We start from the raw sequence: 23,907 nt of genomic DNA on the forward strand, positions 1-23,907 counted from the left end.
ATTGCAATCGGCTGATTTTGATGAGCGCTGCATGTTGCGTCTGTTTGGGCCAGCCGCATCTACGTGCTTCATATAACGGAACAGGCATCGATTACATCTGAACGTGCTGGGATCTAGGCTCGGGAGTTGGAAATACTGTGCTTGAGGGGGCCTCTGTGTGTGTCTGTACAGTCCTGGAGCGGAGCATGCGCTGCAGCTAATGCCATTTCCTGTACCCCACTGACAGGAAGGAATCATGGCCCTGGACGGCATAAGGATGCCAGATGGCTGCTATGCGGATGGGACGTGGGAGTTAAGTGTCCTGGTGACGGACCGCAATCGGGATGTCACCCTCAGGGTCACGGGGGAGGTGCACATCGGGGGAGTGATGCTGAAGCTGGTGGAAACACTTGGTAAGTTTCATTTGGTTAGGGCGTGGTCCTTGCCAAGTCTCTTAATGTTGTTTTCGTTTTTAAAAACCTTCTGTGCAACGAGTTTGAGTTAAAGCCCCTTTCGCTCAGCGCACATGTGACTTGTGTTAACGTGTTTGTTATTTGCCTTTCTTTATGGCATCGGGCCGTCGTCTGTGTGAACATTTTCTCCATGCAGTAAATGGCGCGAAATATACCTTTAAGTTCCCAAGTTTTGATATATGTTGCGTTATGATTTTTTTTTTTTTCTCGGTATACCTTCAGTAAAAGATTTTTTCCCCTGAAATATTTAAGCATTTTTCGTTTGAGAAGTGGTTTGTCTTCTAAGATGCATCCAAACCTTACATTGCACAATAGTTTTAATTATTTTTGATTGAAAAATGTTGGGTGTGTAAAGCCCCATGGTATATATCCCAGAGGCAGAATTATAGTTCCTTTTAGGGATGGCGAGTGAACATCTAAGGTTGTTAGAAAACTATAGCCTGGTAATGTTGGGTGACAAGTAAAATGTGACTATCCTATTCAAACCGTGTAACATGCTGTCCTTGAACTGAACATTAATGTCTGAGGAAACTACTTTCATTAATAGGAAACACTCTTGTATGGTCATTAAGAGCCAAACACTAGTGTTAACAAGCATTTACAATGCAATGGTCTCGGCATTGGTAAAGTTAGAGCTATTGGCATTGCTCATGACATTATTTTTGTTTATGTTTTTGTTTTTAAAACATTTAAAGAAACGGCATTGTTATTTACAATGTCAATAGCGTAATCACTCTCAAATGCGAGACCTATTGCATTTGCACCCACACACAGAGCCACCTACACACACACTGATTAACTCCTTCCGTGCTCATGACGGAGTGGTTCCGTCATGCTGCGGCTGTTGGCGGCCGCGCCGCCCACGCGGCGCTAATTCCCCGCCTGTGCGGGCGATTAGCGCTGTGGGCGGAGTCATGACGGAACCACTCCGTCATGAGTACAGCCCAACCGGGGCTCATGACGGCTTGGCTCCGTCATGAGCACCGGGCCACCGCGCTGCCCCCCCCGCACCCCCCCGCGCTGCGGCGGAATTTCCGCCGCAGCGAAGGGGTTAAGCTATTGACATTGTAAACAACAATGCAGTTTCTCTACATTTTTTAAAAACAAAAACATAAACAAAAAAAATGTCATGAGCAATGCCAATAGCTCTAACTTTAACAATGCCGAGACCGTTGCATTGTAAATGCTTGTTATTTTTCTTTCAAAACAGACACGGAGACTTCAGCGCGCGCACACACACAGCAGAATCGGCCTTTCCAATTACATTAACTTACATTTTACAGCTCTCACGCATCGTGCGTGATTAGAAAGATTACTCACTGCGTACAATTCGTTTCCAGGAACACAGCAATGTCGAAGAACTTTTTCACTTTTCTTTGAGTCCGTCAAATTCCAAGTAAAGACTATAAAATGTAGTTTATATCGCATGGATATCTTTCCCGATCGTCGCCATATGTAATATTTACATCATACACAAGACAGGATGTCCTTTCTTTTAGATTTATTGGAGTAGAGACGGCAAGATGCTCCCAACTAACTTGGGGGCATATTATCAAGACAGGCGATAAAATTATCGCTGCTGTAGCGGCAGAAAACTGCCGCTAAAATGGCGATAATGGGCTTGCTAATATGCTCTATGGAATTCCAATTGAAGCTCAGGTTAGATGCCCTTCACATCTAACATGGGCTTCAATTGGAATTCCATAGAGCATATTATCAAGCTCATTATCGCCGTTTTAGCGGCAGTTTTCTGCCGCTAAAGCGGCGATAATTTTATCTCCTGTCTTGATAATATGCCCCATATTGTTTCTCAACTGCCCTCCTTACATTCTACACCCCCAACCTTCCATTTTCTACGTTCTGATTCTACAACATTACATCATTACAACTCCCTTAAATTTGCCAGTTATAGTATGCAAAGCACATTGCACAACATACATCATAGCACACCCTTGGCATGATTTGCTGTTGGTACACAGACTTTTTCTTTTACACGTCTTTGGTAAAGGGGTACATTTGCCATGCCAGAAGTGTGAGTTATGGTGTGGGCTGTGTGTTGCATACTTACATGCTGGTAAATTTCAGGGATGTTTTGTGTTGATTAATTTTTTGATATACATCGTGACAAGTCTGGCTGGTCGTTTTGTTTGTCTTTTCTTTCTTTTCATAAAAATTGTAATAGTGCCAAACTACTGTTCAAAAAACTGAATATGTTATCTGCGAGTTTAAGAGAACATATAAGGAATTACTGGTAACATGAAATAAGACAAATCTCTCAAAAATGATTGGCACATCATCAAGAAAGATCTGGATATTGGTGAGATAATTGTGTAACACACTGCAATATCATACTACAAGTACCATCAATTTCCAACTTGGTAACAAGTATTCATTTTCAAGATAGAATAAAGTAAATAAAGAGGATTTTGGTTTTAGTGGGGGGAGGGGTCATGAGTTATGGTATGAGTAATAGATCGCATCTGGCAAAATGTTTTTAGTTTTAGGTTTTGTTGCGAGATGATAGCATCACAATTTTTTGTGGGAAATATTCTGAAGTTTTTTCATGTTTGCATTGGCTCAACCATACAACTTTTCTAAATGTGTTTATTTCAGTTAACTTCTGAGGGCTATTTTTCTAATAGAAAATTAAAATGTAGGTGCAGGAAAACCACCTATGTATCCAACCTCCACTGCACGGAGGCTTAGGCTGAAGATTGTATTTCCAATGCGCAAAACATGAGAGCTTCAGCAAATTTCAAGATGGTGGGGAAAAAATAATTCAAGCACTTCATTAGCAAATTACATTTCATGAAATATTCAAACTCATTGACAGAATTCCCTGTATCCAGCTCATGAGTTTAAGGGCTATATATACTTAGGAATTAACCATTTCAAGCTCACTGACAACTTTATAATCACTGAAAATTCCGAGGTTAAAAGGAAGGTATGGTTTGCGTTATAGTACCTTAAAGTATGTTGAAAAAAGTATTAAAAAACACCCACCGAAATTAACTTTTGGTGGTGGTTTTTTAAAACGTGGCCTGTGGCTCAGCCCTGCACTGAACTCACCACAGACTGGCTCTTAGCCAGGCTGGCTGTAAGGGTTCAATGACCCTGTTGCAAGGTTAGCAGACACTTGAAAACTCGCTGATGTTTTCAGGCTAGTTGTTATTTTCCTGAATCTCTTAACAGTACATAGATTTTTGTGACTTGCTCTTTGTTCAATGATTGTATACATATAGGTGCCAACCTTAACCTTTGTGGCTCTAGGTGGCCCCTGCAAAAGAATGTACTATATCATATCTAGGTGTTGGTTCCACAACACAGACACACTGTTCAAACGTACTCACTGCTCAAGTCAGTTGGTCAATTGTGGTTTGTGAGAGGGTTATAATTAGGAGTTGAGAAGATATAAAAAAATATCAGCAGTTCTGGACCCAAACTACAGTGAAGACTACTGATGGCAACCCACAAACGTATTTTTAAATGGACATTATAGACAGTAGAATTGTGTGTGACAGGTCTGAAATGCCAATGCACAATGCGGCATGGAAGACGGATGCAAACCTTTAGGACAAGCTGAAATTAAGGGGACGGCCATCTTTGAATGAATCTAAGCACACTCTGGGAGAGTGCTACTCTAGGTAGTCTTACAATGTAGTAGGATGGAATGTTGGGTAGCTTCAAAATATGGTACATCCTGCGCGTCATTCGTCATAAATGGTAAACATTATTCCGCTAAGGAGAGGCACTAAGTGCCTGTGGGTGAGGGAGTCAGGTCTTCTTAGAAAACCTGGGAGCACCCTGTTGTAAAGTTATTTACTCATTTAATTTCCTATTGATTTATTTATGTATTCTTTGCCTCATGTACATCTGGCAGTCAGCTGTCCTCCATGTTTGTGGTGACATCTCAGTGTTCTAGAATGGGAGAGCTGCTGTGGCTCAAGGTAGAATCTAAAGAGAGGAACTGAAAGGAGTGAGAGGCAGTTGGGTGGCTGAGCTGTTGAACCTACCTACTTGTGAATAAACAACCTTTGAAGATCTACCTGCTCTCATCTCTTCATTCATGAAAGATTACACCTTTTAACACTGGCGACGACTGGGTAAACAGCTCAACTCCGAATCTCATCTTAACTCAAAGCTACAATACATCATCTACACACACCACAAGGTTGAAGAAATTGAGCTGAGGGAGCCTGGAAGAAGCAACAGAGCTACAGTTGGACTGAATCATCATTGATTGAGGAGAGGTACACTTGGCATATGTTTCAATTTTAAAATGTGAAATATACATTTTTGGAAATGCTGGTTAAAAATATCTAGATATGAAGAGATTGAAGAATTAATATGCACCTTCAAATGTAAAAAAGGTAGAATAAGAGAAACTGGAAGTGACACAAACCGCTTCCCAAATGATAAAGAGAGAACCACCTGTGGGCAACATTCTGGATAAATAAAGAACATATTGGAGTATTGTTAACTAAGTGTAGCTACTTTCCATGGTCTTCGATTTCTGCCAATGTTTGATTACAGGGGCATCATCCTACTCTCTGTTTTTTTCTAGAGGGCAGATTCTTTACCTTGTTTTTATTGCTTGTATTATGTTCATCCTTTGCTTCATATAGTGTGTTGTGTAAAACTTTAGATTATCATGCTATTCCACCTATAAACATTCTGCTGCAGGAAGTGTCAATCCTGTCTTGCATGTAGAATACAGGATGGTACCAGCCAAAGTAAAAAAGAGGACAGGCGAAATGGCAAATCCAAGAGGTTGGAGCTACATTGACCATTATACCAGAAATTGACAAACCAAAGACGAGAGGTAAGAGCCAGGAAAACAATCTCAGATACGCTAGCCCTGAAATACACATGTAATGGTCACAAATGTACGCCATGAATCAAACAGACGGATTTGTAAGAAGAGGATACTGCTGCAAATGGAATCCCACTTCATCAATCCTCTTGCAAAATGAACTAAGTACACAGTCCCTGCTTAACAAAAATAAAAAGGAAACCAAAGACAAGAAGTCACTGAGGGACTGCGGGAAAGGGAAACCTTGTACTTAGCCTACTCACTGGAGGGAATTTAGATCAGGAGGTGGAAACACACACCATAGGTCCAGCTGAAGGAGTCGCCTCAAGGGGTCTCTAGGGATACTCAGAGCAGGACGGTTACACTGAAGCACACTCAAGGAAGGGAGAAGTAAACCTCTTGAGGGAATGATCAGGAATGGTATAAATCATAGGGAAAGTCAAATCTTCTGGCAAATAAACCAGCTTGAGTGGAGAGTAGAAGAGCAAGCAAGGAATGGGGTGCCTTTCTTCACAGTACATATCCAGAATCCAGCGATGCGTACAAACTGCCTGACATTCCCCAGTCATCTGATATTTGGTACTAACTGACACAGAGGGAGTAAGGAATTGGATAACTGCGTCAATGGAATTTAAGAATGAAGGCCCACAGCAAAATCTCTCTGTCAATTAACAAGCTAAACAAATCAACTAGAAAAGTCAGTCATTCAGAGAACACAGGTATTAAATTGTGATATTGGTTTTTCCATGGTTTGGAACTTCCTTAGTAAAAAAAAAAATGTTTTTCTTGCAGAAGAAAACAGTTGTAAAGCTAAAACATGCAGCCTCTCCGTCCCTCGTGTGATCTACAATTCCTCTGCCATGAAGGTTGTGGACACTATATTATCCAAACCAATAAAGCAAACATGAAATATGAGCACCCAATTAGAGGTATGGTCCCAAGAGTGATATCCCTCATACTTTGCAGATATGAAGATGGATTTGTATTATTGAGTAAGCCCAGTTATCCACTGACTATGCCAAAAGACACCGAAGCAATAGCAAAGGGTGAGTCTGTATCAAGTCATGAATCCTCATGCCTGCTTGCAAAAGTACACAGGTCATCACATGGATTCAAACTGATAAAACACAAGAAAAGAATAAGAATGGAAGTAAAGCAGATTGGGGGCCAGATGTACGACCATTGGATTTAGTGCCTCGCAATTTGCGACAAATTACGAGTCGCAAATTGCGAGGAACTAAATCCAATGTACAACAGTGTCAGAGACACTGTTAGCGATTCCCAATGGGGTCGCAAAATGCGAGGCTCATCAATATTTATGAGCAATTTGCGACCCCATTGGGAATAGCGAGCCTCACAGGGATGGTGGCCTGCTGGGGTCAGCAGACCACCATGTCTGTGACTGCTTTTCAATAAAGCAGTTCTTTTTTTTTTTAAATGCAGCCCCTTTTCCTTAAAGGAAAATGGGATGCATTTAAAAAAGAAAAATGCAACGTTTTTGTTTCATTTTTTAAGGGCAGGGAGTGGTCCCTGGGACCACTGCCTGCCCTTAAAAATATTTCGCCCTGCATTCCCAAAGGGGTAGGGGTCCCCTGGGGACCCCTTTCTGTTTGAGAGTGATTTACCACCCTTCCCGGAAGGGTGGTAAACTGAGACTGTTTTGCAACCGCAATTGCGGTTGCAAAAGAGTCATACATAGCTGGAGGACTCGCTATTAGGAGGGGACGCCCTCGGAATGCCCCTTCCTAATAGCGACTCGCTATTCCTATTTTGCGAGTCGCAAATAATTTGTAACTCGCCAAATGGGAATAGTACATGGCCAACTCGTTTTTTGCGGTCGCTAAGGGGTCTGAAACCCCTCTGTGACCACAAAAAACAGTCGTACATCTGGCCCTTGATTGGAAAACGATTGCCTAAACAAATTCTAACACAAGATAGTTATACCTCAAGGTGTCATCTATGTATGGAAAACGTGAAACAGCATGAAAAGTGAATGTGCTTAGCACAGAATTATCTACTCTCAACAGGGTTTTTAAGGAAGCAATGCAAACAATGCTGAATGCTGAAGGAGAATGAGAACGGATGGCCAAAGATTCAAGCCAGAGAAATAAGACATAAAATGAAGAGCTTGAACAGATAAGGACTAACCGTACCAAGGAAGGGGGATGTAAAAATCACCCCAGACGCTACTACAGGTTGAAGTGGCACCTACCTTTAGTCTGTTGTTGTCTTCTGGGGTCTTCACGTCATCACCAGTAACTGACCCGTTGCTTTTCTGGGAATAAACAGGGAGAGTATTAATGTGAGACCACCGTTAATTTAGACTCACAACATCAACAGTGCGTCTCCGGGGGCTAATATAAGTGGTATGAGATCTAGGGCCAGACGCATGTAGCACTTTGACCATTATTTTTCCGATCAGTGCAGTATCTTGCAAACCGATCTATCCAGATCGCAAAATATAATTTCCTAGTGGGTTGTAATTCGACCTACCTCATGAAAATAATGAGGTAGGTCGCAAATTGCCACTCACTAAGAATCACAGCCATCATAGGGACAGTAGCCTGCTGAGGATAGCAGATCACTATGTTTGCGATTGCTTTTAAATAAAACATATTTTTTTTAAATGCAGTCCGTTTTTATTAATGGTAACTGGATGTGTTTTAAAAACATGTAAAAAGGTTTAATACATTTTTTTCTGAGTAGGCAGTGGTCCCTGGGTCAATGTCACTGTCTACTCTTAAAAAATATATTTTTCAACATTCAGAATTGGGAAGGGGTCCCTTAGAGACCACTTCCCATTTGCGAATGCCTTACCACTGCAGTTCAGAAGTCGGTAAAGTGTTAATGTTTTACAATCGGGATTTGGTCGCCAAACATTAAAACTATCTTTCTGATTTGGTATTTGGAAGGGATGCCCTAAACACACTCCTTCCCAATACTGAATCGGAATTTGGTTGCAAACCCAAATTACCATTTGGTAAAGTATTACAGAATCACATTTTGAGTTTCGTACATACTAAAAAGCCTTTTGCAGTTGCACACTGCCCTATTATGCAAATTGGGTAGTTTGCAAATGCAAATAGGCTTCATATATCCGGCCAATGGTCAGGTGTCCAGTATGGATTGGTGGAGATAGGGGCCAAAGAGAATATGCCAGGGAGGGATGAACCTTTCCAGGGGAACTAATTTGCTATGGCCGGGAGTGTCCTTAGTCATCACTTTAACACAGACTTTCGAACTTGGGCATTCAGAAAGGGAGGGTTTGCACTCAGTCATTGACCTTTTCATTAGCTCAAGCATATGGAGGTGACTCAACTTAGAAGGATTGTGTGGTATGGGTTCTATGCCACCTCTCCAACACTACCAATTCAACGTTCTAGCCTCCAAAATAGTAGGGTACCTAGAGTAGTGTAGGATGCAGTCTACCTCCTACAAGGAAGGGACCAGTCACTTCAGGCTTTCACAAAATGCATGTTCAAGTGGCTTGCTACAACTGCCCAAAAACTAAAGCAATGTCCCAACCTTTGGTGTGTGCACCAACAGGATACTGGTCTTCATTTTTGTTAATGTATCCTGTCCCCCACAAACCAGCCATTAAAAGGTACGAAATGTGGACTCCCTTTCTGATCTTATACATACACAAATATGCAATTTGCTGCTACAGTTCCCCACTACACCCGCCACGAGTGTAACACATTGCTCACACCCACCACGGTGCAGGAAATTCCAGACTTTCCTATCCTGGACCCACTACTCTCTCCTCCAATTGGAAGGTAAGGTTTGTCTGCCACAACATGGGAGTTTTGAAATATTTCATTAAGCCTATTCAGAACCTCTGTAATTGAGTCCAAACTAAGTAGCAAGTAGCATCATTTGATCTTGTTTTAATACAATGTCTCGGGGCAAAATCACCCTAATTCTCCTTTTCTTAAGAGTCACACTTGTTTGCTCCACTTTCTTCCGCCTCGCAATTCAGGGCAGGTATTTACATGCACTAGCTGCAAAGTGTGCACTTGGTTGTTGATTGCAGTTCAATTGGATCCCTTCTGGGCTTCCACCCAAAGTTGAGTATCCCTGTGGAAACCTCGATGGCAAATTCTGAGATGGGCGGACCGCTACGTTCATGCTGACAGAGTAAAATGTACTATGTTGGCTTAAACCTTACTCCAAAAGCCCGAGGGAGTACTGGGAGTTAGAGTTAAGCCATAAGTCGTCCACCCTCTTCAGAGTGGCTTTTTTTATTTTTACTGAGTGTTACCAGTAAGGGATTTCAAAAATAAAAAAGTACCCTCACACCATGGTAGAAGACTCTTCATGGAATTCGATCCATTTGTTTTTATTTTTCCCCCAAAAACTCCCTCTTTGGGAGTTTGTCTTTGGAAAAGTAAACTCTTTTGAATGTTTAATATAAGCGTCCACCACTAAATGACTGATGCACACCAAACTTTTAAATGGCTTTGAATGAACTGCCATGAAGGCGGTTCAGAAAAACCAACAGAGTGTACCGCAGGGCCCACAGTGAACTTTAAATTGGGCAGGTGGGGTAAAGGTAGGTAGTGGACTTAAAGTCCTCCGCCACCCTGACTGGCTTTATATTGTCTGCCAAACTCTAATTTAGGCCAAATGCATATGTGCCAGCACTGTTTATATATGTTAATGTTCACCAGCATCAGATAATCTTTCACAAACAAAAGAAGCTTAGTGACTGTGCATTTTCTAAATCATTGCATATGCGTTTCAGTGTCTATTTCCAATATTCACGAACATCACCGTTGTGAATAATAGCTCTATTTAAACCACACTGAAACTCAGCTTGAGGCAACTCCATGTCCTGGAGGGACCCAGCTGTCAGGCTAAAAGTTATAAAGGGGTTAAAAAAAATTGAAATAATCCAATGTTATCAAACATCAACCAAAACGCATAAACCTATTCAGCCTGGGCAAAGCATTTGTCCGAGAAGGCTTGACTGTCAGACCTACCGTACACAAACAACACACACAGACATACTTCCTCTCTCTCTCTCTCCTTCCTACAGGTCAAAGGTTACACTGGGATTGAATATCAAACATTCTCCAATGTTTGTGACATCAAGCAAAACACACCAACAATCTGGACATGGGGAGAACCCCTTGTCATATGGGCCTAAAAGTCAAGCTACTACATACACATTCCAGTTGATGGTTAGGTGGGAATTAATTATCAAACATACTCCAATGTCCTGAAACATAAAACATATCACATCAACAAACTCACCCTAGTTGAGGACTGATGGGACCTTCTATACACACACATAGAAGCAACAAGTACTGCTTTATTTCAAAATCGAACATATTGCAATGTTTATTAACAGGAAACTAAACACATCAGCAAACTCAGTTTGTGTGGAGCTCTTGCCCAAGCAGGCCCAAAAACCACAGCTACCACATACAGACCACAAGTGTTTTGGGGTTCTAAAATCAAACATGATATAATACACTTAAACAAAGTTGGCTTGGACATAGCACTCAGCCTAGTATATTTACAACTGTCACAGTTCGCGTATGAAGCCCACTAGTTATGTTGAGTTCAAAATTAGAACTTACTACAATGATCACCAAACAAAGCTCTTCAACAAAATCGATCTGGATGAAATTCTCGTCCATGTGGTCCTTGCTATCAGACCTACCACAAAAATATTAAAAGCACCTTGTGCCTAATTCAAAAAAGTAAAGTACACTTTTGTGTCAGTATATGATTGTTTACTGTTCACAAAGGGATTTACGAGTAGTATCTGTATGAGTGCGAAGTCTCCGCACATAAAAAGACCTATATATTTTTTTTATATATTTATATAAATGTAAACCAATGAAAGTGATTTAAGGGAACTAAAATCAAAGGAAGTTAATATTGGCAGGGGGATCAATAGTGGCTATTACACAAAACATCAAAAGGCATGTAGCAATAATGCCTTTTTTAAAGGTCATTCTAGATTTTTCATATTTTTCTGGGACATAATATTTTCTGCCATTATGTGCACTGACACTGCTATACAGTGCTACAGTCCATGTGCTCTGTCCTTAAAATGGTACTGTAAAACCTTTTCACCAAATCAATGTAAGTCCTTTGTACAGTGGCGCAAAATTTGCACCATTGGTGTGGAATGTAAAATGCCATATGTGACTACAGTGAGTGTTAGACGGCGACCTCAGAGGAGCCTGGAAGGGGTCCGGACTACCCTGAGACCCACCCTCGAAGTATCGTAGCCGGGCACTGGCGGGAGACTCCCCAGGGGGAGGAATCTCGTATCTAGGATCGTACTTCTGGCACCACACGACACAGAGTGACCACACCAGGTATTCTTAGAAATCAATCTTTATCAAGTAGGTTATCACTGCAAATATGTACAAGGTGAGCACGAGCTCAATGAGTCTTGGAAGGGGTAGAGGGTAGCGGGACAGTCTCTGGTAAAGGTTCAAGGCAGGGACGTATCCGGCGCACAGCTCACAATCCTCGAGCTGGGGGCTACGTGGTGGTAGTCGAGGTCCGGCGGGACCGTGAGAGTCCGTTGGAGCCGCGAGTCACTCAGCGGGCTCAGGTGCAGGTTCAGAGGTCTTACGAGGTTCAAGGAGCCGCGAGTCACTCAGCAGGCTCAGGCACAAGTTCGGAGGTCTTACGGTCTTCGGGGAGCCGCGAGTCACTCAGCAGGCTCAGGTACAAGTTCGGAGGTCTTACGATCTTCAGGGAGCCGCGAGTCACTCAGCAGGCTCAGGTACAAGTTCGGAGGTCTTACGATCTTCAGGGAGCCGCGAGTCACTCAGCAGGCTCAGGTACAAGTTCGGAGGTCTTACGATCTTCAGGGAGCCGCGAGTCTCTCAGCAGGGCTCAGGAGGGTCCAAGTTTCAGGAGCCGCGACCACGTCGGCAGGCTCTCGTTGTTCCAGCGTCGAATCTCCGGACAGACCCAGAGAACCCCCTGTTATAGGTCGACCCCTCTTTGATGTCCGGAGTCTGTGCAGGCAGGGGTCTTGTCACCTGGGGGTCGCTTGTCGGGATTTCCTGCTATTGTCTTTTGATCCTTTCGGGGCCGGGTCGGGAGGAGTCCCAGACACCCAGCAGGCACGGAGCCAGCCCTCAGGGAGGCCGGAGGGCCGATCGAAACCCATCGTCCCAGGGGAGTTCAGAGGTGCGATAGAAACTGCTCCTCCCTCTCTCATCCCCTGGAAGCATGATGTCCTCCAGCCGGAGTGGCGCCTCTAGGCCCGGGTCGCGCTGGGGCCGGCGGCCATCTTGGTGCATGAAGTGGGCACGCGGGCCCGGGGTGGCCGAAAGGAGAGAGGCCATGGACGGGGATGTCCGGGTCGGTGCGTGTGTCCTGGTGGGGAGGGTCGGCTGGGCCGTGTGCTTGGGCTGCAGGTACCAGGTTTCGGGGGTGCAGGGGCACGTAGGGCCATTCTTCGAGGCCGGGTCCAACAGTGAGCATTTGCACCACCTTCACATTACAAAAATCTATGGCTGCCAGGAGCACAATTTTGCTCTTGATAGGCTACAGTTTAAAAACTCTTTGGTGACACATGGCATGGTAAAGTACCTTTGCCATTTAGGAAAATCTATTGTTAAACATAGCAGATAAGTCACACATAAAGTGTGCCATGGAAGCCCACAGGGCTGGGTGCTTAATATATATGTAAAAATTGTGAACAGTAATTGTTTTCACTGTGTAGCTAAAGCTACATTTTGCATGAATAGGCCTAGATATTAATACATTGTTATTTTATATCTCTGTCTGAGGAAATGCTAAAAAATGGATTCAAAGCTATTTTTCACTTAGTTTCAATAATCTAATTAATTGTTGAAGGTATATTCTTCATAACTGAATGGTGCACAAGATGACAATGGTACCTTACCACCACCTCCTCAGTACAATCCTGGACCTGGGAAGAAAACACTTTAAAGAAAGAAGGCTGTGCCAGACTCCTCACACAGGGACTGAAACTGCTGTCAAGGGGTCATATGGTTGGCCTTCTGTTCACCTGTACCAGGACACAAAATGCAGAAATACACCTATTTCCATGATGGCACAGCTCCTGTGTGGAGAGAGACCTTCCCTGATGACCTGTGGCCACTAGGAACATTCTCAGCAGTTAAAGAAAAGTGTGACTTAATCATGTTTTCCATCTCTGGGGGAGGAGTCAAGCACAAGGTTCTGAGACTTCCCCAGTAAAGAAGCACCCTCAGCGGGCAAGAAAACCAAGTACATCTTGCTAGAACTTTTGGCCGCACTGAAAACTGGTTCAGCAGGGCTTTGTAGTAAAAATATCTGTCTTTGTACATTCCTGACTTACTACAGCTTAAAGTTATTTTCCTGCTGATAGCTTTAAAAAAAACAAAAGAGCAACTAAGGGGCTTATTTAGATTTTGGTGGGCTGGGTGCTGTGGCAAAAATGTGGTACACTGCCCGCCAAACTTGCCGTTACCCCACTCTATTCAGATTTGAGGGAACAACCATACTTCAGATGGTGAAGCCTTCTCTTGCTCTGCAGGTGCACACTATTGACCAGTGGCCAGTTGAATATTAGGCAGTCGTGAAAGTATCTCAGACAGTCCGCCCTCTTGAAGGCAGGCATTTCGCTGAACATTTTCCTTGTTCAGGACCAACAGAGAAATCCTGGTGGTCCCAACAAGGAATAGAATTAATGATCCCAACATGCTGGCAAAATCTCCCAGCACCTAAGGGCCCTTCATTTTTTACTTTTCAGTATCAAATTGCTGCTTTTGGAGTTTATTTAAAAAAATAAAATTCTGCTGTGTGGGTGCCATGATCATGGCACCCACACAGCAAAGCTTCAGTAAAACCCTACACTGGGGTGAGGGGAGGCCGTGGTAGATGGAGTTAGAAAAGTCCAGACGGGAGAGCACAAGTGAAATGACAACTTGGGTAAGTGCAGCAGGGGGAAGTAGGTGGCGGACTTTGCGGATCTTCCGAAGCTGGTACATGCAGGAAGATATTACCGAACCCACCTGTGCTCTGAGAGAAAGTTCAGTGTCAATGATCACTCCCAGACTCTTTACTGCTTTCACCGGGATTGGGGGGGAGCCTAGCTCCGGGGGCCAGAACTGCGGGCCCCAGTGAACGTAGCTGAGTCCCGGAAGGAGGAGCTCAATTTTCCCGGGATTAAGTTTCAATTGATTCTGGTTCATCCAACATTGGATGTGGATCATGACTGCATGAAACGTTTTGGTGGCGTGAGGTGAGTTGAGCGGAAGAATGATCTGTAGGTCGTCAGCGTAATTATAAACGACTAATTCCCATTTCTGAAGAGATTGGATCAGAGGCTGGAGGTATAGGTTAAATAAAAGCGGCGATAAAGAGGAGCCCTGAGGGACTCCACAAAACGTGGGGGTTTTAGTGGCAGTGTAGGGCCCCAGGCGAACCGCCTGTGTTCTTCCAGTAAGGAAGGACTTGACCCAACTGAGAGCGGTACCCTGGATGCCAGCCTGCCCGACACGGTGGAGAAGGATGTTATGGTCCACCGTGTCGAACGCGGCTGATAGATCCAGGAGGACGAGGGCTTGGGGAGACCCAACGTCCGCGTTGTTCCTGAGTGTGTCCAGAGCTGCCAGGATGACATGCTCAGTAGAGTGGGCAGGTCTAAAGCCGGCTTGATTAGGCTTGAGACAATTGGACGATTCAATAAAATTTGACAGGCACCGGGTGACGTGGGCCTCCATCAATTTAGAAAAGTACGGAAGGAGGGAAATGGGGCGGTAATTAGAAGGCTCCGCAGGGTTGGCGCCGGGTTTTTTGAGGAGGGGCACTACAATGGCCTCCTTGAAAGAAGTCGGAACGATGCCGCTGTTGAGTGCCCCGTTAAGTAAAGGTAGGATGCAGTCAGGCAGGTTCAGGCATATACTCCGTAGGACAGATGGCGGGCAGCAATCATTCGGGGAACCAGATTTTACCCGGATTGCCAGTTCCGCTAAAGAAGTGGGATCCAGGGCCGGGAAAAGAGAAAAGGTCGAGGAATTGTTAGTGCAGGAAACCGGTGAAGGTGACTGGGGAGAGGGAGGGATAGATTTTTTGATTTTCGTGATTTTGTCTAGAAAAAAGGAGTTGAGGGTGTCACAGGCCTCTTGAGTGGGGGTCTGGGCTGGGAGGGTTCTGTCATCTGTAGTGAGTTCATCCATGACTCTGAACACCTCCTTAGATTTGTCGGCTGCCGACGAGATCCTGTAGGAGAAGTGTTCCATTTTGGCTAGGCTAATGGCAGCTTTGTATTCTTTACGCGCAGCCAGATAGGACTGTCGAGCTGGGTCAGAATAGTCGCGTCTCCAGGTGCGTTCTAACTGATGTGTTTTTAGTTTCAGGAGCTTAAGCTCAACAGAGAACCACCTGTGGGAGCTGCGGTGCCTGGTACTAGGAAATTTGACCAGGGGAGCGAAGAGGTAGCTGGCCGATTCTAGCCAGGAACCGAGATCATGTTCTATGCCGTCAATGTCATTTGAGGGGGGGAAGGCAGGGCGGGTGTCGGCCAGGGCCGTGAGAAAGCCCTGAGAGTCGTATGTACTCCATTTCCGTGAGGAGCCGCCAGCCATCAGAGGAGGAGGAATCTGACCGGCGACAGTGATTGTAGTGTCGACTAGGTTGTGATCGGACCAGACACAGGGGGAAACGTCTGGTGGAGATGAGGCCAGATTACAGGTCCAGATCTGGTCCAAGATATGGCCCTTATTGTGGGTGGGATGAGTGATCTGTTGAGTGAGATTCAGACTATTGAGGGCCTCGAAGAGCTCTGTGGCATGGGGGCCAGCATTGGTGTCGTTGAACCAATAGTTTAGGTCGCCGAAAAGGGCGAAACTGGAGTGCAGCGTTAGAAGGTTAGACAGCTGTTCACTCAAGGTGGTGGGAAATGATGGCATAGGATAGGGAGGCCGGTATAGAAGCAGGAGGGTAAGAGTACCGGTATCAGTTTGCACACTGATAAGTAAATTATCCACCTTAGGGAGGGGGAGGGAATAAGAGGAGACAGAATTCAGGCGTTTGGATATGATGGCTGCCACCCCACCCCCGGGCCGATCGCCATGACGGTCGGCGTGAAGGATGTAGTAATCAGGGGGGAGGGCAGCCAAGATATCTGGGAGGGACTCTGATGTTAGCCAGGTTTCCGTGAGCAGGAGCATGTCTGGATTGGTGTTAGATGGCAAGATAAAGATGAAGATGCGACTAGACCTTTGAAAACCTAATGGAACCATTCGATAGTAAAAACTTATAACTCTTGCAACACCAGCTGTTTAAGGTTCCTTTTCTGCAATGACAACAGTCCATCCACGCCTGATCAAATGGAACATCGGAGACAAAAAGAGAGCTAAGGAAGAGATTTCTTGATAACATCCTTTTGCCATTTTTGTTTTTTGTTCTAACCTCACATACCATTGAAATTTCTGATACAGTCTGAGAATCAATTGAAAAATGAATGCTCTAGATGTAGTAACCTTTTATGATAGTATCATCAGGAAATGGATGCAGTTAATCTTTTCATTTGTATCTGATCCTTGAGTCTGACACCATCATTTCAGTGCACATTGATCCTTTTTTTCATGTCAATGGCTTGGGTATGGGCAGCTGTACCCTATGGCTCTATATGTGGTTGATTGGAACATCGCACTTATAGAAAGCTATTTAAAAAATGTCTTATTTCTAAAGATACAATAAGCACTTATTTACCAATACCCCTCTCAGCATATTTATGATATCTGAGAAGAAGAAATACATTGAAAGAAGAAAGAACATTAATTGTCACTCCCTCAGGGATAACCTTTTCGCTGCCCCATTTGAATGTGAACAATGTCATGTGGGATGCATTATTATTTGAGCTCACCTGCATCATGATACAGGATGAAGCAACCACCAGCTCTACTTCTGGAGCATTTGATAACCTCAACAGCTGCACACATTTTCTGGGCCTAGGTGCTGCTTTGGCACCCTTTCTAAGTGTCATTACCAATTCCAATACCAATGAGACTCAGACACAGAAAAGATGTAAGAAAGAAGGGGAGGCATGTTGATGAGTGTGTTACATAGTACAAAGGGATAAGGGTGTGCCTGTAAACAAGGGGTCAAAGGATGTGCAGGCAAAAGTTCGTAGTTTATTACAGGAGCGTGAACTCTATCTCCACTTCTCTTCGTGCTCAGGGAGGATGCCTACATAGAGTCAAGGGGCTTTGGAATTTGTTGCCACCAGACACCAATAGTCACAGGCCAGGAGACAGTTCAGCTCCACACTCTTAATTCTGTTCCATACATCATAAACTGCCTATCAGCTCCCAATAACCTCAAGAGAGGTGAAATGAATGGTTGGCTCTTTATAGCCCACATGCATCATGCATTTGATTGTAATTGGTATACTGCCCATAGATACAATGTAAAAGGTGGACATGGCCACACAGGTAACCAAGATGGCGTCCTAGTGTCGAATTCTGGTCGGCAAGTCCCATCTGTAGCAACAGGGTTGACACCCAAGATGTCCTGCAGCTCTAGTAATGATATGTGAGTTGGCGTGAAATCTAGGACGTATACACGGCCACAACTCTGGCCTACATGGATAGCCAGACCTCAGAGACACGGCAGTGAGAGAGTGTCGGCATGCCTGTGTCCGCCCACACTGCCTGCCCACGGAGATGCGTGGTCTTCAATCTGACACACCCCGGTCCCTGATTAATTCCTGATGGCCGATGGAGCCACCCAAACTTGCACAGCTAGAGCCCCACAGCCCCAAAGAGAGGCAAATGTGAGGCCAGATGTATAATAATGTGGATACTTTGCTAACTGACATATTTGTCCACATAAGTTTTACATCTCTGTCCCTGGTGGAGCGGGGACATAGGTTGCTGGGTCTGCTCCCACTGCCAGGCACTTAAAGCAGCTCAATTTTTTCATGACTGTGATGCAGTTTTGACAATCGCATAGGAAAATGATCCGGTCCAGCATCAGGGGTCCACAATATCCTTTTTCTGTGTTTCACAGCAGTGGTGCAGGGGGCATGGTGCAAGTTAATGGAAGTTTAAGTGTATACTTAAAGGCTACAATGGTAGATACGCCATACTATAACCGCATAGCTGCCAAGGTTTCAGATTGCTTATGTGTGACATTGTCATAATTTCAGTGTAATTATGAGTGACATTCAACGACTATGAGTGACACTTTCTCACAAGCAAAATCAAGCAATGAAGACGAAGGAAACATATAAATATCAGAAATGACACCCATTTGAGCAAAGAGAAATTCTAAGAAGATCTTAAAACTGCTGCAAAGCACCAGATATGGAAGGTACACTAACCCAGTCAATCCTACATGGGACCCTACTACAGGATGAGAGAGGCTCCAGCGAGAAACATAATCTTAGCTTCTGTAACCTGGCTCATTTGAAGGTTATCTCGGCAGGGAAAACTGACTTTTTTTTTAATGCTACCTAAACAACCTAGTTCTGTAAAACATTTGCCAGTCCCCACAGATCTCCTAGATCAATGGATGATGCACCGTGCAGCAGAAGCCCAGTCAAGCAGAACTTCATCACGTTGGATAGGGGTGATGAACTAGTATGTTACCTGCGATATATGTTCCCTCCCCATTACACAAATACAATCTCTAAGAATATAGCCACATGCTGTAGGAAATTTGTTTTAGATGTTAATATTATAAGAGGTTTCATTGTTGAGTTAGAGCAACACTAGGGGCAGATGATTGCTATCATTAATGGTATTTTCTATGTCATGCTGGAGGGCGATGCCACACCACATGGTGTGTTTTACGATTTGTTTATTGTATTCATTTTTACTCCAGACAGAATTGTGCTGTATGTTGTTTGGGTATGGGGTTTTGAACTGAAAGTTGGGATTATCAGTGTGGGATTGGAGTGGCCTTTTACAGTGGTTGTATATCTTATCCAGATGCGAATTTGCATTATTAATTGCAGATTGTTCTGTGCATAGGCTCATCAGCACATATCATTCTTGGTTCAGTGGCACCCCATTAACAAGTGACTACATTGCTCACCCAGACCATTAAATTGTTTAATGACTGCAGCAAATGTAGTAGAGTATTGGCATATTTAGACAGATACACCAGAGATATTGCGTTTTTTGCAGGAGACTCATCTGTCCCTGGTCGCATGAGTTCCTTTGGTTTAAAATGATCCATTACCAGATATATTGCATCATACAGTTCATACTCTTGTGGAGTCTGTATATTGATGCGACCACGTGTACATTTTAAGTTACACCATCAGTATGGAGACAGAGACAGCAGGTTTATCCTTATCCTTCTGTTGGGTTCTTTGTACAACATAAGACTGGCGCTGATTAATGTGGACTTATATCACAATCTGACCATGCACCAGTTAAGTTTAAACTTTCCCTCCCAAAGTTTAGGTTATACTGATCACACTGGAAACTTCCAGCGACTTCTTTATTAGACCTGATTCTTTAGGAGGAGCTGTGATTATCTATAGTGGAATATTCCCAGTTCAATGCAGGCTCAGTCACAGGGTAAGCCACACTGTGAGAAGCATAGAAGCATCTAAGGTTTACATTTGGGGAGAGACAATAGCAAAACATGCTGAAGTTCTGAAAGATATCTGTGGACAACACACCTTGAATATAAGCATCAGGGATTCGTTGGTAGAAAATATAGATATATTGAAGGAGTTTGTACAATATTACACACAATTATACCCTGAAGGGGGGATGGAGTCACACAATAGCATTAAGGCATATCTCAATTAAATAGCACTGGCACAGATATAGTTGGAAGAGATAGTCGAGGATATTCACTCATTGGCGGGGGAAGACCCCAGATTCTGACAACCTGACTGCAAATTTTTAAAAGGTATATAAAAACATCTTGGCCTCTCTTCTCTTAGAGGTCTATGCAGAATCCCTGCGAGAAGGTGAACAGGGGCGGCTCCGCCACGTGGGCGGAGGCGCGTCGCCCCACGGCTTTCTCACAGTGCGAGAAGCAGAAACATAGAATGGTATTTTAAATACTAGTTTATGTTTCTGCTTCTCGCACTACGAGAAAGCAGAAGGCAGTGTTTGGTTGGGGGCGGGCAGGTGGGCATTCCTGCTCCAGGCAGGGAAGGAGTGGTTTGCCCACTGTTGTGGGCGCCGACTGTTTGGTTGGCTCCAGGGACGACCAAACCAGTCATGCACACTCTGCATTTTCTCTATGTAGGTTGCATGCAGCCTACATAGAGAAAATGGCCTCCCCATAGATGCCTTTGCAGCTTTTTGATTAGGGGAGGAGAGGGAGGCTGCCTGCTTCCTGTGGAAGAAAAGAGAGAAGACGCGGCACAACGCAGGACCGGAGGCCAAGGTAAGTTAATAAAAACATTTTTTAAACTAACCCCACCCCCTCCCCTTCCCCTCGAGTCATGCCTACCGCGACTGAGGGTGAACTTCCATCGTCAATGCAGGAAACAATTTTTTCCAAATTGCCAAAATCGGGGAGCGATCCCACTAAAGGCTCCTTCTACCTCCTGCTTTCACTGTTACATTGTAATAATAGGAATAATAGGATCTTAGATAGGTCATTGTGTCGATTTTTCTTCTCTAGAGCCAAGAATGAAAGACATAACAGTGACCTTTCATGTAAACATGAGAGTGAGAGAGAGAGACAGAGATGCCCATCTGGTGGTTGCATTTCGAAATGTGAAACTAAATAACCTGGAATCAATATTGGCTTCCCTGTGTGTTCAAACTGTATGTTCCCAGGAAAATCCTAGGCGAATATATATTATATATTATTTTACAGATCCTAGGCTATGTTTAGGGTTTACATGATTACTGACTTAAGGCTTACTTTACGAATGGCATTGATTTTAAAGATCAATCCATGAATGTTTCAAAAACCACACTTTTAATAAATGTTTTTCTATACAGTGATATAATTTGATGCACTTAGGTGAAATGCTTCTGCATAAAGAAATACACTATTTTGGATTTTGAAAAGATTGTGCCGTATTTTCACATTATGTTTCTTGAAAAATACACATGCCAAATTGTTTCACAGCTCAGCTAATGCACAGACTCCTGGAGCCAAACCAGACTAAGGGCTAGGCTCTGCCTTGCCCTATCAATTTGGCTGGATGCCCTTCTCTGTTTACGACTCAGGCTTAATACATTGAGCCGTAAGTCACTTGATAAAATGATATGTAAATGATGAGGACTCCAAACATGGAGCCCTGCCCACATGCACCGATTTGACAACTCTATGATAAGCATTCTTGTAGCAGAGATGAAGAAGAGTGTGTGGGGTGAAATTAGATTTACAATTAGTGATCCCAGGGCACAGACTGCAGGAAGTTGTATAGTATGTGATCATAGTCATGAGTTCCCAAGTAGAGCTACTAGGCTCAGGTGGGACAGTAGTTGTAGTCGGGGTGTATGGGGCGTGACACCCCTCAACTACATTTTTTTTTTGCAGATTTTTATATAGCGCGAACTTGACCCGAATCCAATCAGGTATCAGAGCGCTTTACAAAGCACCAGTTACGTTACATGAGGACACACATTCATTTTTTGTTAGGCACTGGGAGATTAAGTGATTTGCCCAGAATCACAGGATGTTCAGCGTCATTACCGAGACCCAGTTCCCCAGGTCCGAGGTCGAGGGCCCTAGCCGTTAGGCCAGTTAGTTGGTCAGTTGATAGTTGGGTCTGGGGGACCTGAGTCGGGTCTGGTATGTCTGTGTTCGATTTTCTCACCATTCTCTTTTCATTGAGATGTTTTAACTAGGTTCATATTTTGGATCAGTATCTTAAATATATATAGTGACTGATTTACCAAAAAAGTAATATGTCTGCACCCATAGAAATATTCCTTGAATAGTCCCAAATGTACTACTTTTTTTAATTCTCAAACATTGGCACTAGTAGGTTTGGAAAGCTGTGCCAGTCCCAAATTCCAAGGCATATAAGGCAATTAAACACTTAAACGGTCAAGGGATGAATGCTTGCAAATAGTCTAACCAGTGGCAATTGCTGGGGTAGCATCCCATCCCATTGTTTTTCACCGACTGTGTCACTCAGAGGACCACCTAATGCAAATCAATACTCACTCTGTTCCTCATGGAAACAGCCCATGCCGAACCTTGATCATCTCACCCCTCCATGCTATACCTCACTGCTTTTTAGTTGGGAAATTTGAGATTCACACCTCCTGAATCTCACTTACCAAGCTACAGCCCTGAAGACAGGTAGCTACATGGATTAAACTACCATAGTCACCGGTGGGTTGAGTAGCCTTTATATAAAATAATTGTATAACTAGGCAGCTCAAGGCCATTTTGCAATATGTTGGCACCATCCGGATGCCTGCCTTCCACATCTATCCTGGAGCTGGATCAGACAGAAGGCACACAATCGGCCGCATTGCTACCTCTGGGTCTACCTAGACCTCAGTGTGAAGTGAAAACTGTTGCCACTATGAGTTGCACTCCGAAGTCTTTATGCAGCAGAGGTCGTAGGTCATGCCACTATTCGCCGGCCCTTAAACTGCTACATAACCCTGTGCTAACATTGACTCTAGAGCGTATTGTACAGGATACCCAGCTCAAAATGGCAATGCGAGAGGTTGGACAACTATGGGTAGATGGGAGATTCATGCCGTTGGAACAGTATATTTTCAAGGTGAAACCAACTTGATATATGGTTAAATGTATGCTAGGCTATGAACCACTGTGAAGGAAAAAATATCCAGTTTTCCCAAAAGAGCCACAGTAATTTTCTCCATTAACGCAATTGATAACATCAACACATGAGACACAGTGGGTCTCCAGAGCCTACACTGTTATCTCTCCATGCAGGCCGGGGTGCGCTGAATTGTTCAGACTTGCTTTGTAGGCAGAACCTGGGGCGTCCCTAACAGATGCTAAGTGGTTCTTTTGTGTACGCAAATGGGCACTATCTCCATAAACTGTAAGCACAAACTATTGCATTCCGAATTCTTACACCAAGCATACATTGCACCAGTGAGACAACACAGGAAATATTGACCATATTCCCATCAATGCCTTTGTTGCGGACAAGGTTTTCTGGCTTCCTACACCGGGCATGCCATGGGCTTGTCCACTAATATATCACTATTGGCAGGCAGCTGTAGAAGTGGTGAGAGACATGACAGCCCATCATGTGGAAGATGGTCAATGAATAGCCCTGTGTTGGGATGTTGGGATATGTAAAGAGCTCCCTACATGGAGTGCGTTGTTGACCATAGAATCTGGTCCCTGAGATAACAGAGTGGCTGATGGATATGGCGATCTGCAATGATCGTTTTGAAATATATTCAATGATGCAACCTATGACTTCAAGAGCGAGAGATATTTGGGGCCCCTTTAAGACATTCTTACCCAGAAGTATCCAGACCGCTCCAGATGGAGGGACTGTGGGGGCGGATGGGTACCTACTTTTGATTGGTATGATGTGTACTCTCCATGTTCTGCACTGATGGCAATGTATACAAGATAGCTGTTCATGCTCAGTTTTTCATCATTTGTGAGTAGCAACCACTTTTTCCCAATTAACAAGAAATGTGGACTCAGGAAAGTTCTGGATAGTAATTATGAACTGTGCTGTTTTCTTCTTTTATGATACTGACAATGTGGATTTCC

At 43.9% G+C, this 23,907-nt stretch overlaps 1 protein-coding gene across 2 annotated transcripts in view; it reads right to left on the bottom strand.

Annotated features, from left to right (window-relative positions):
- Positions 1 to 23,907, bottom strand: part of SLC24A1 (solute carrier family 24 member 1) — a 186,326-nt gene that overhangs the window by 152,726 nt on the left and 9,693 nt on the right. For both annotated transcript variants that reach the window (XM_085646365.1, XM_085646364.1), the window contains exon 3: positions 7,478 to 7,540. In XM_085646365.1, the coding sequence (XP_085502491.1) occupies positions 7,478 to 7,540 (63 nt within the window). The remainder of the gene's footprint in view (positions 1 to 7,477; positions 7,541 to 23,907) is intronic.

The sequence above is a fragment of the Triturus cristatus genome, chromosome 3_1 (genome assembly GCF_964204655.1).
Source record: "Triturus cristatus chromosome 3_1, aTriCri1.1, whole genome shotgun sequence".
Classification (NCBI taxonomy): domain Eukaryota; kingdom Metazoa; phylum Chordata; class Amphibia; order Caudata; family Salamandridae; genus Triturus; species Triturus cristatus.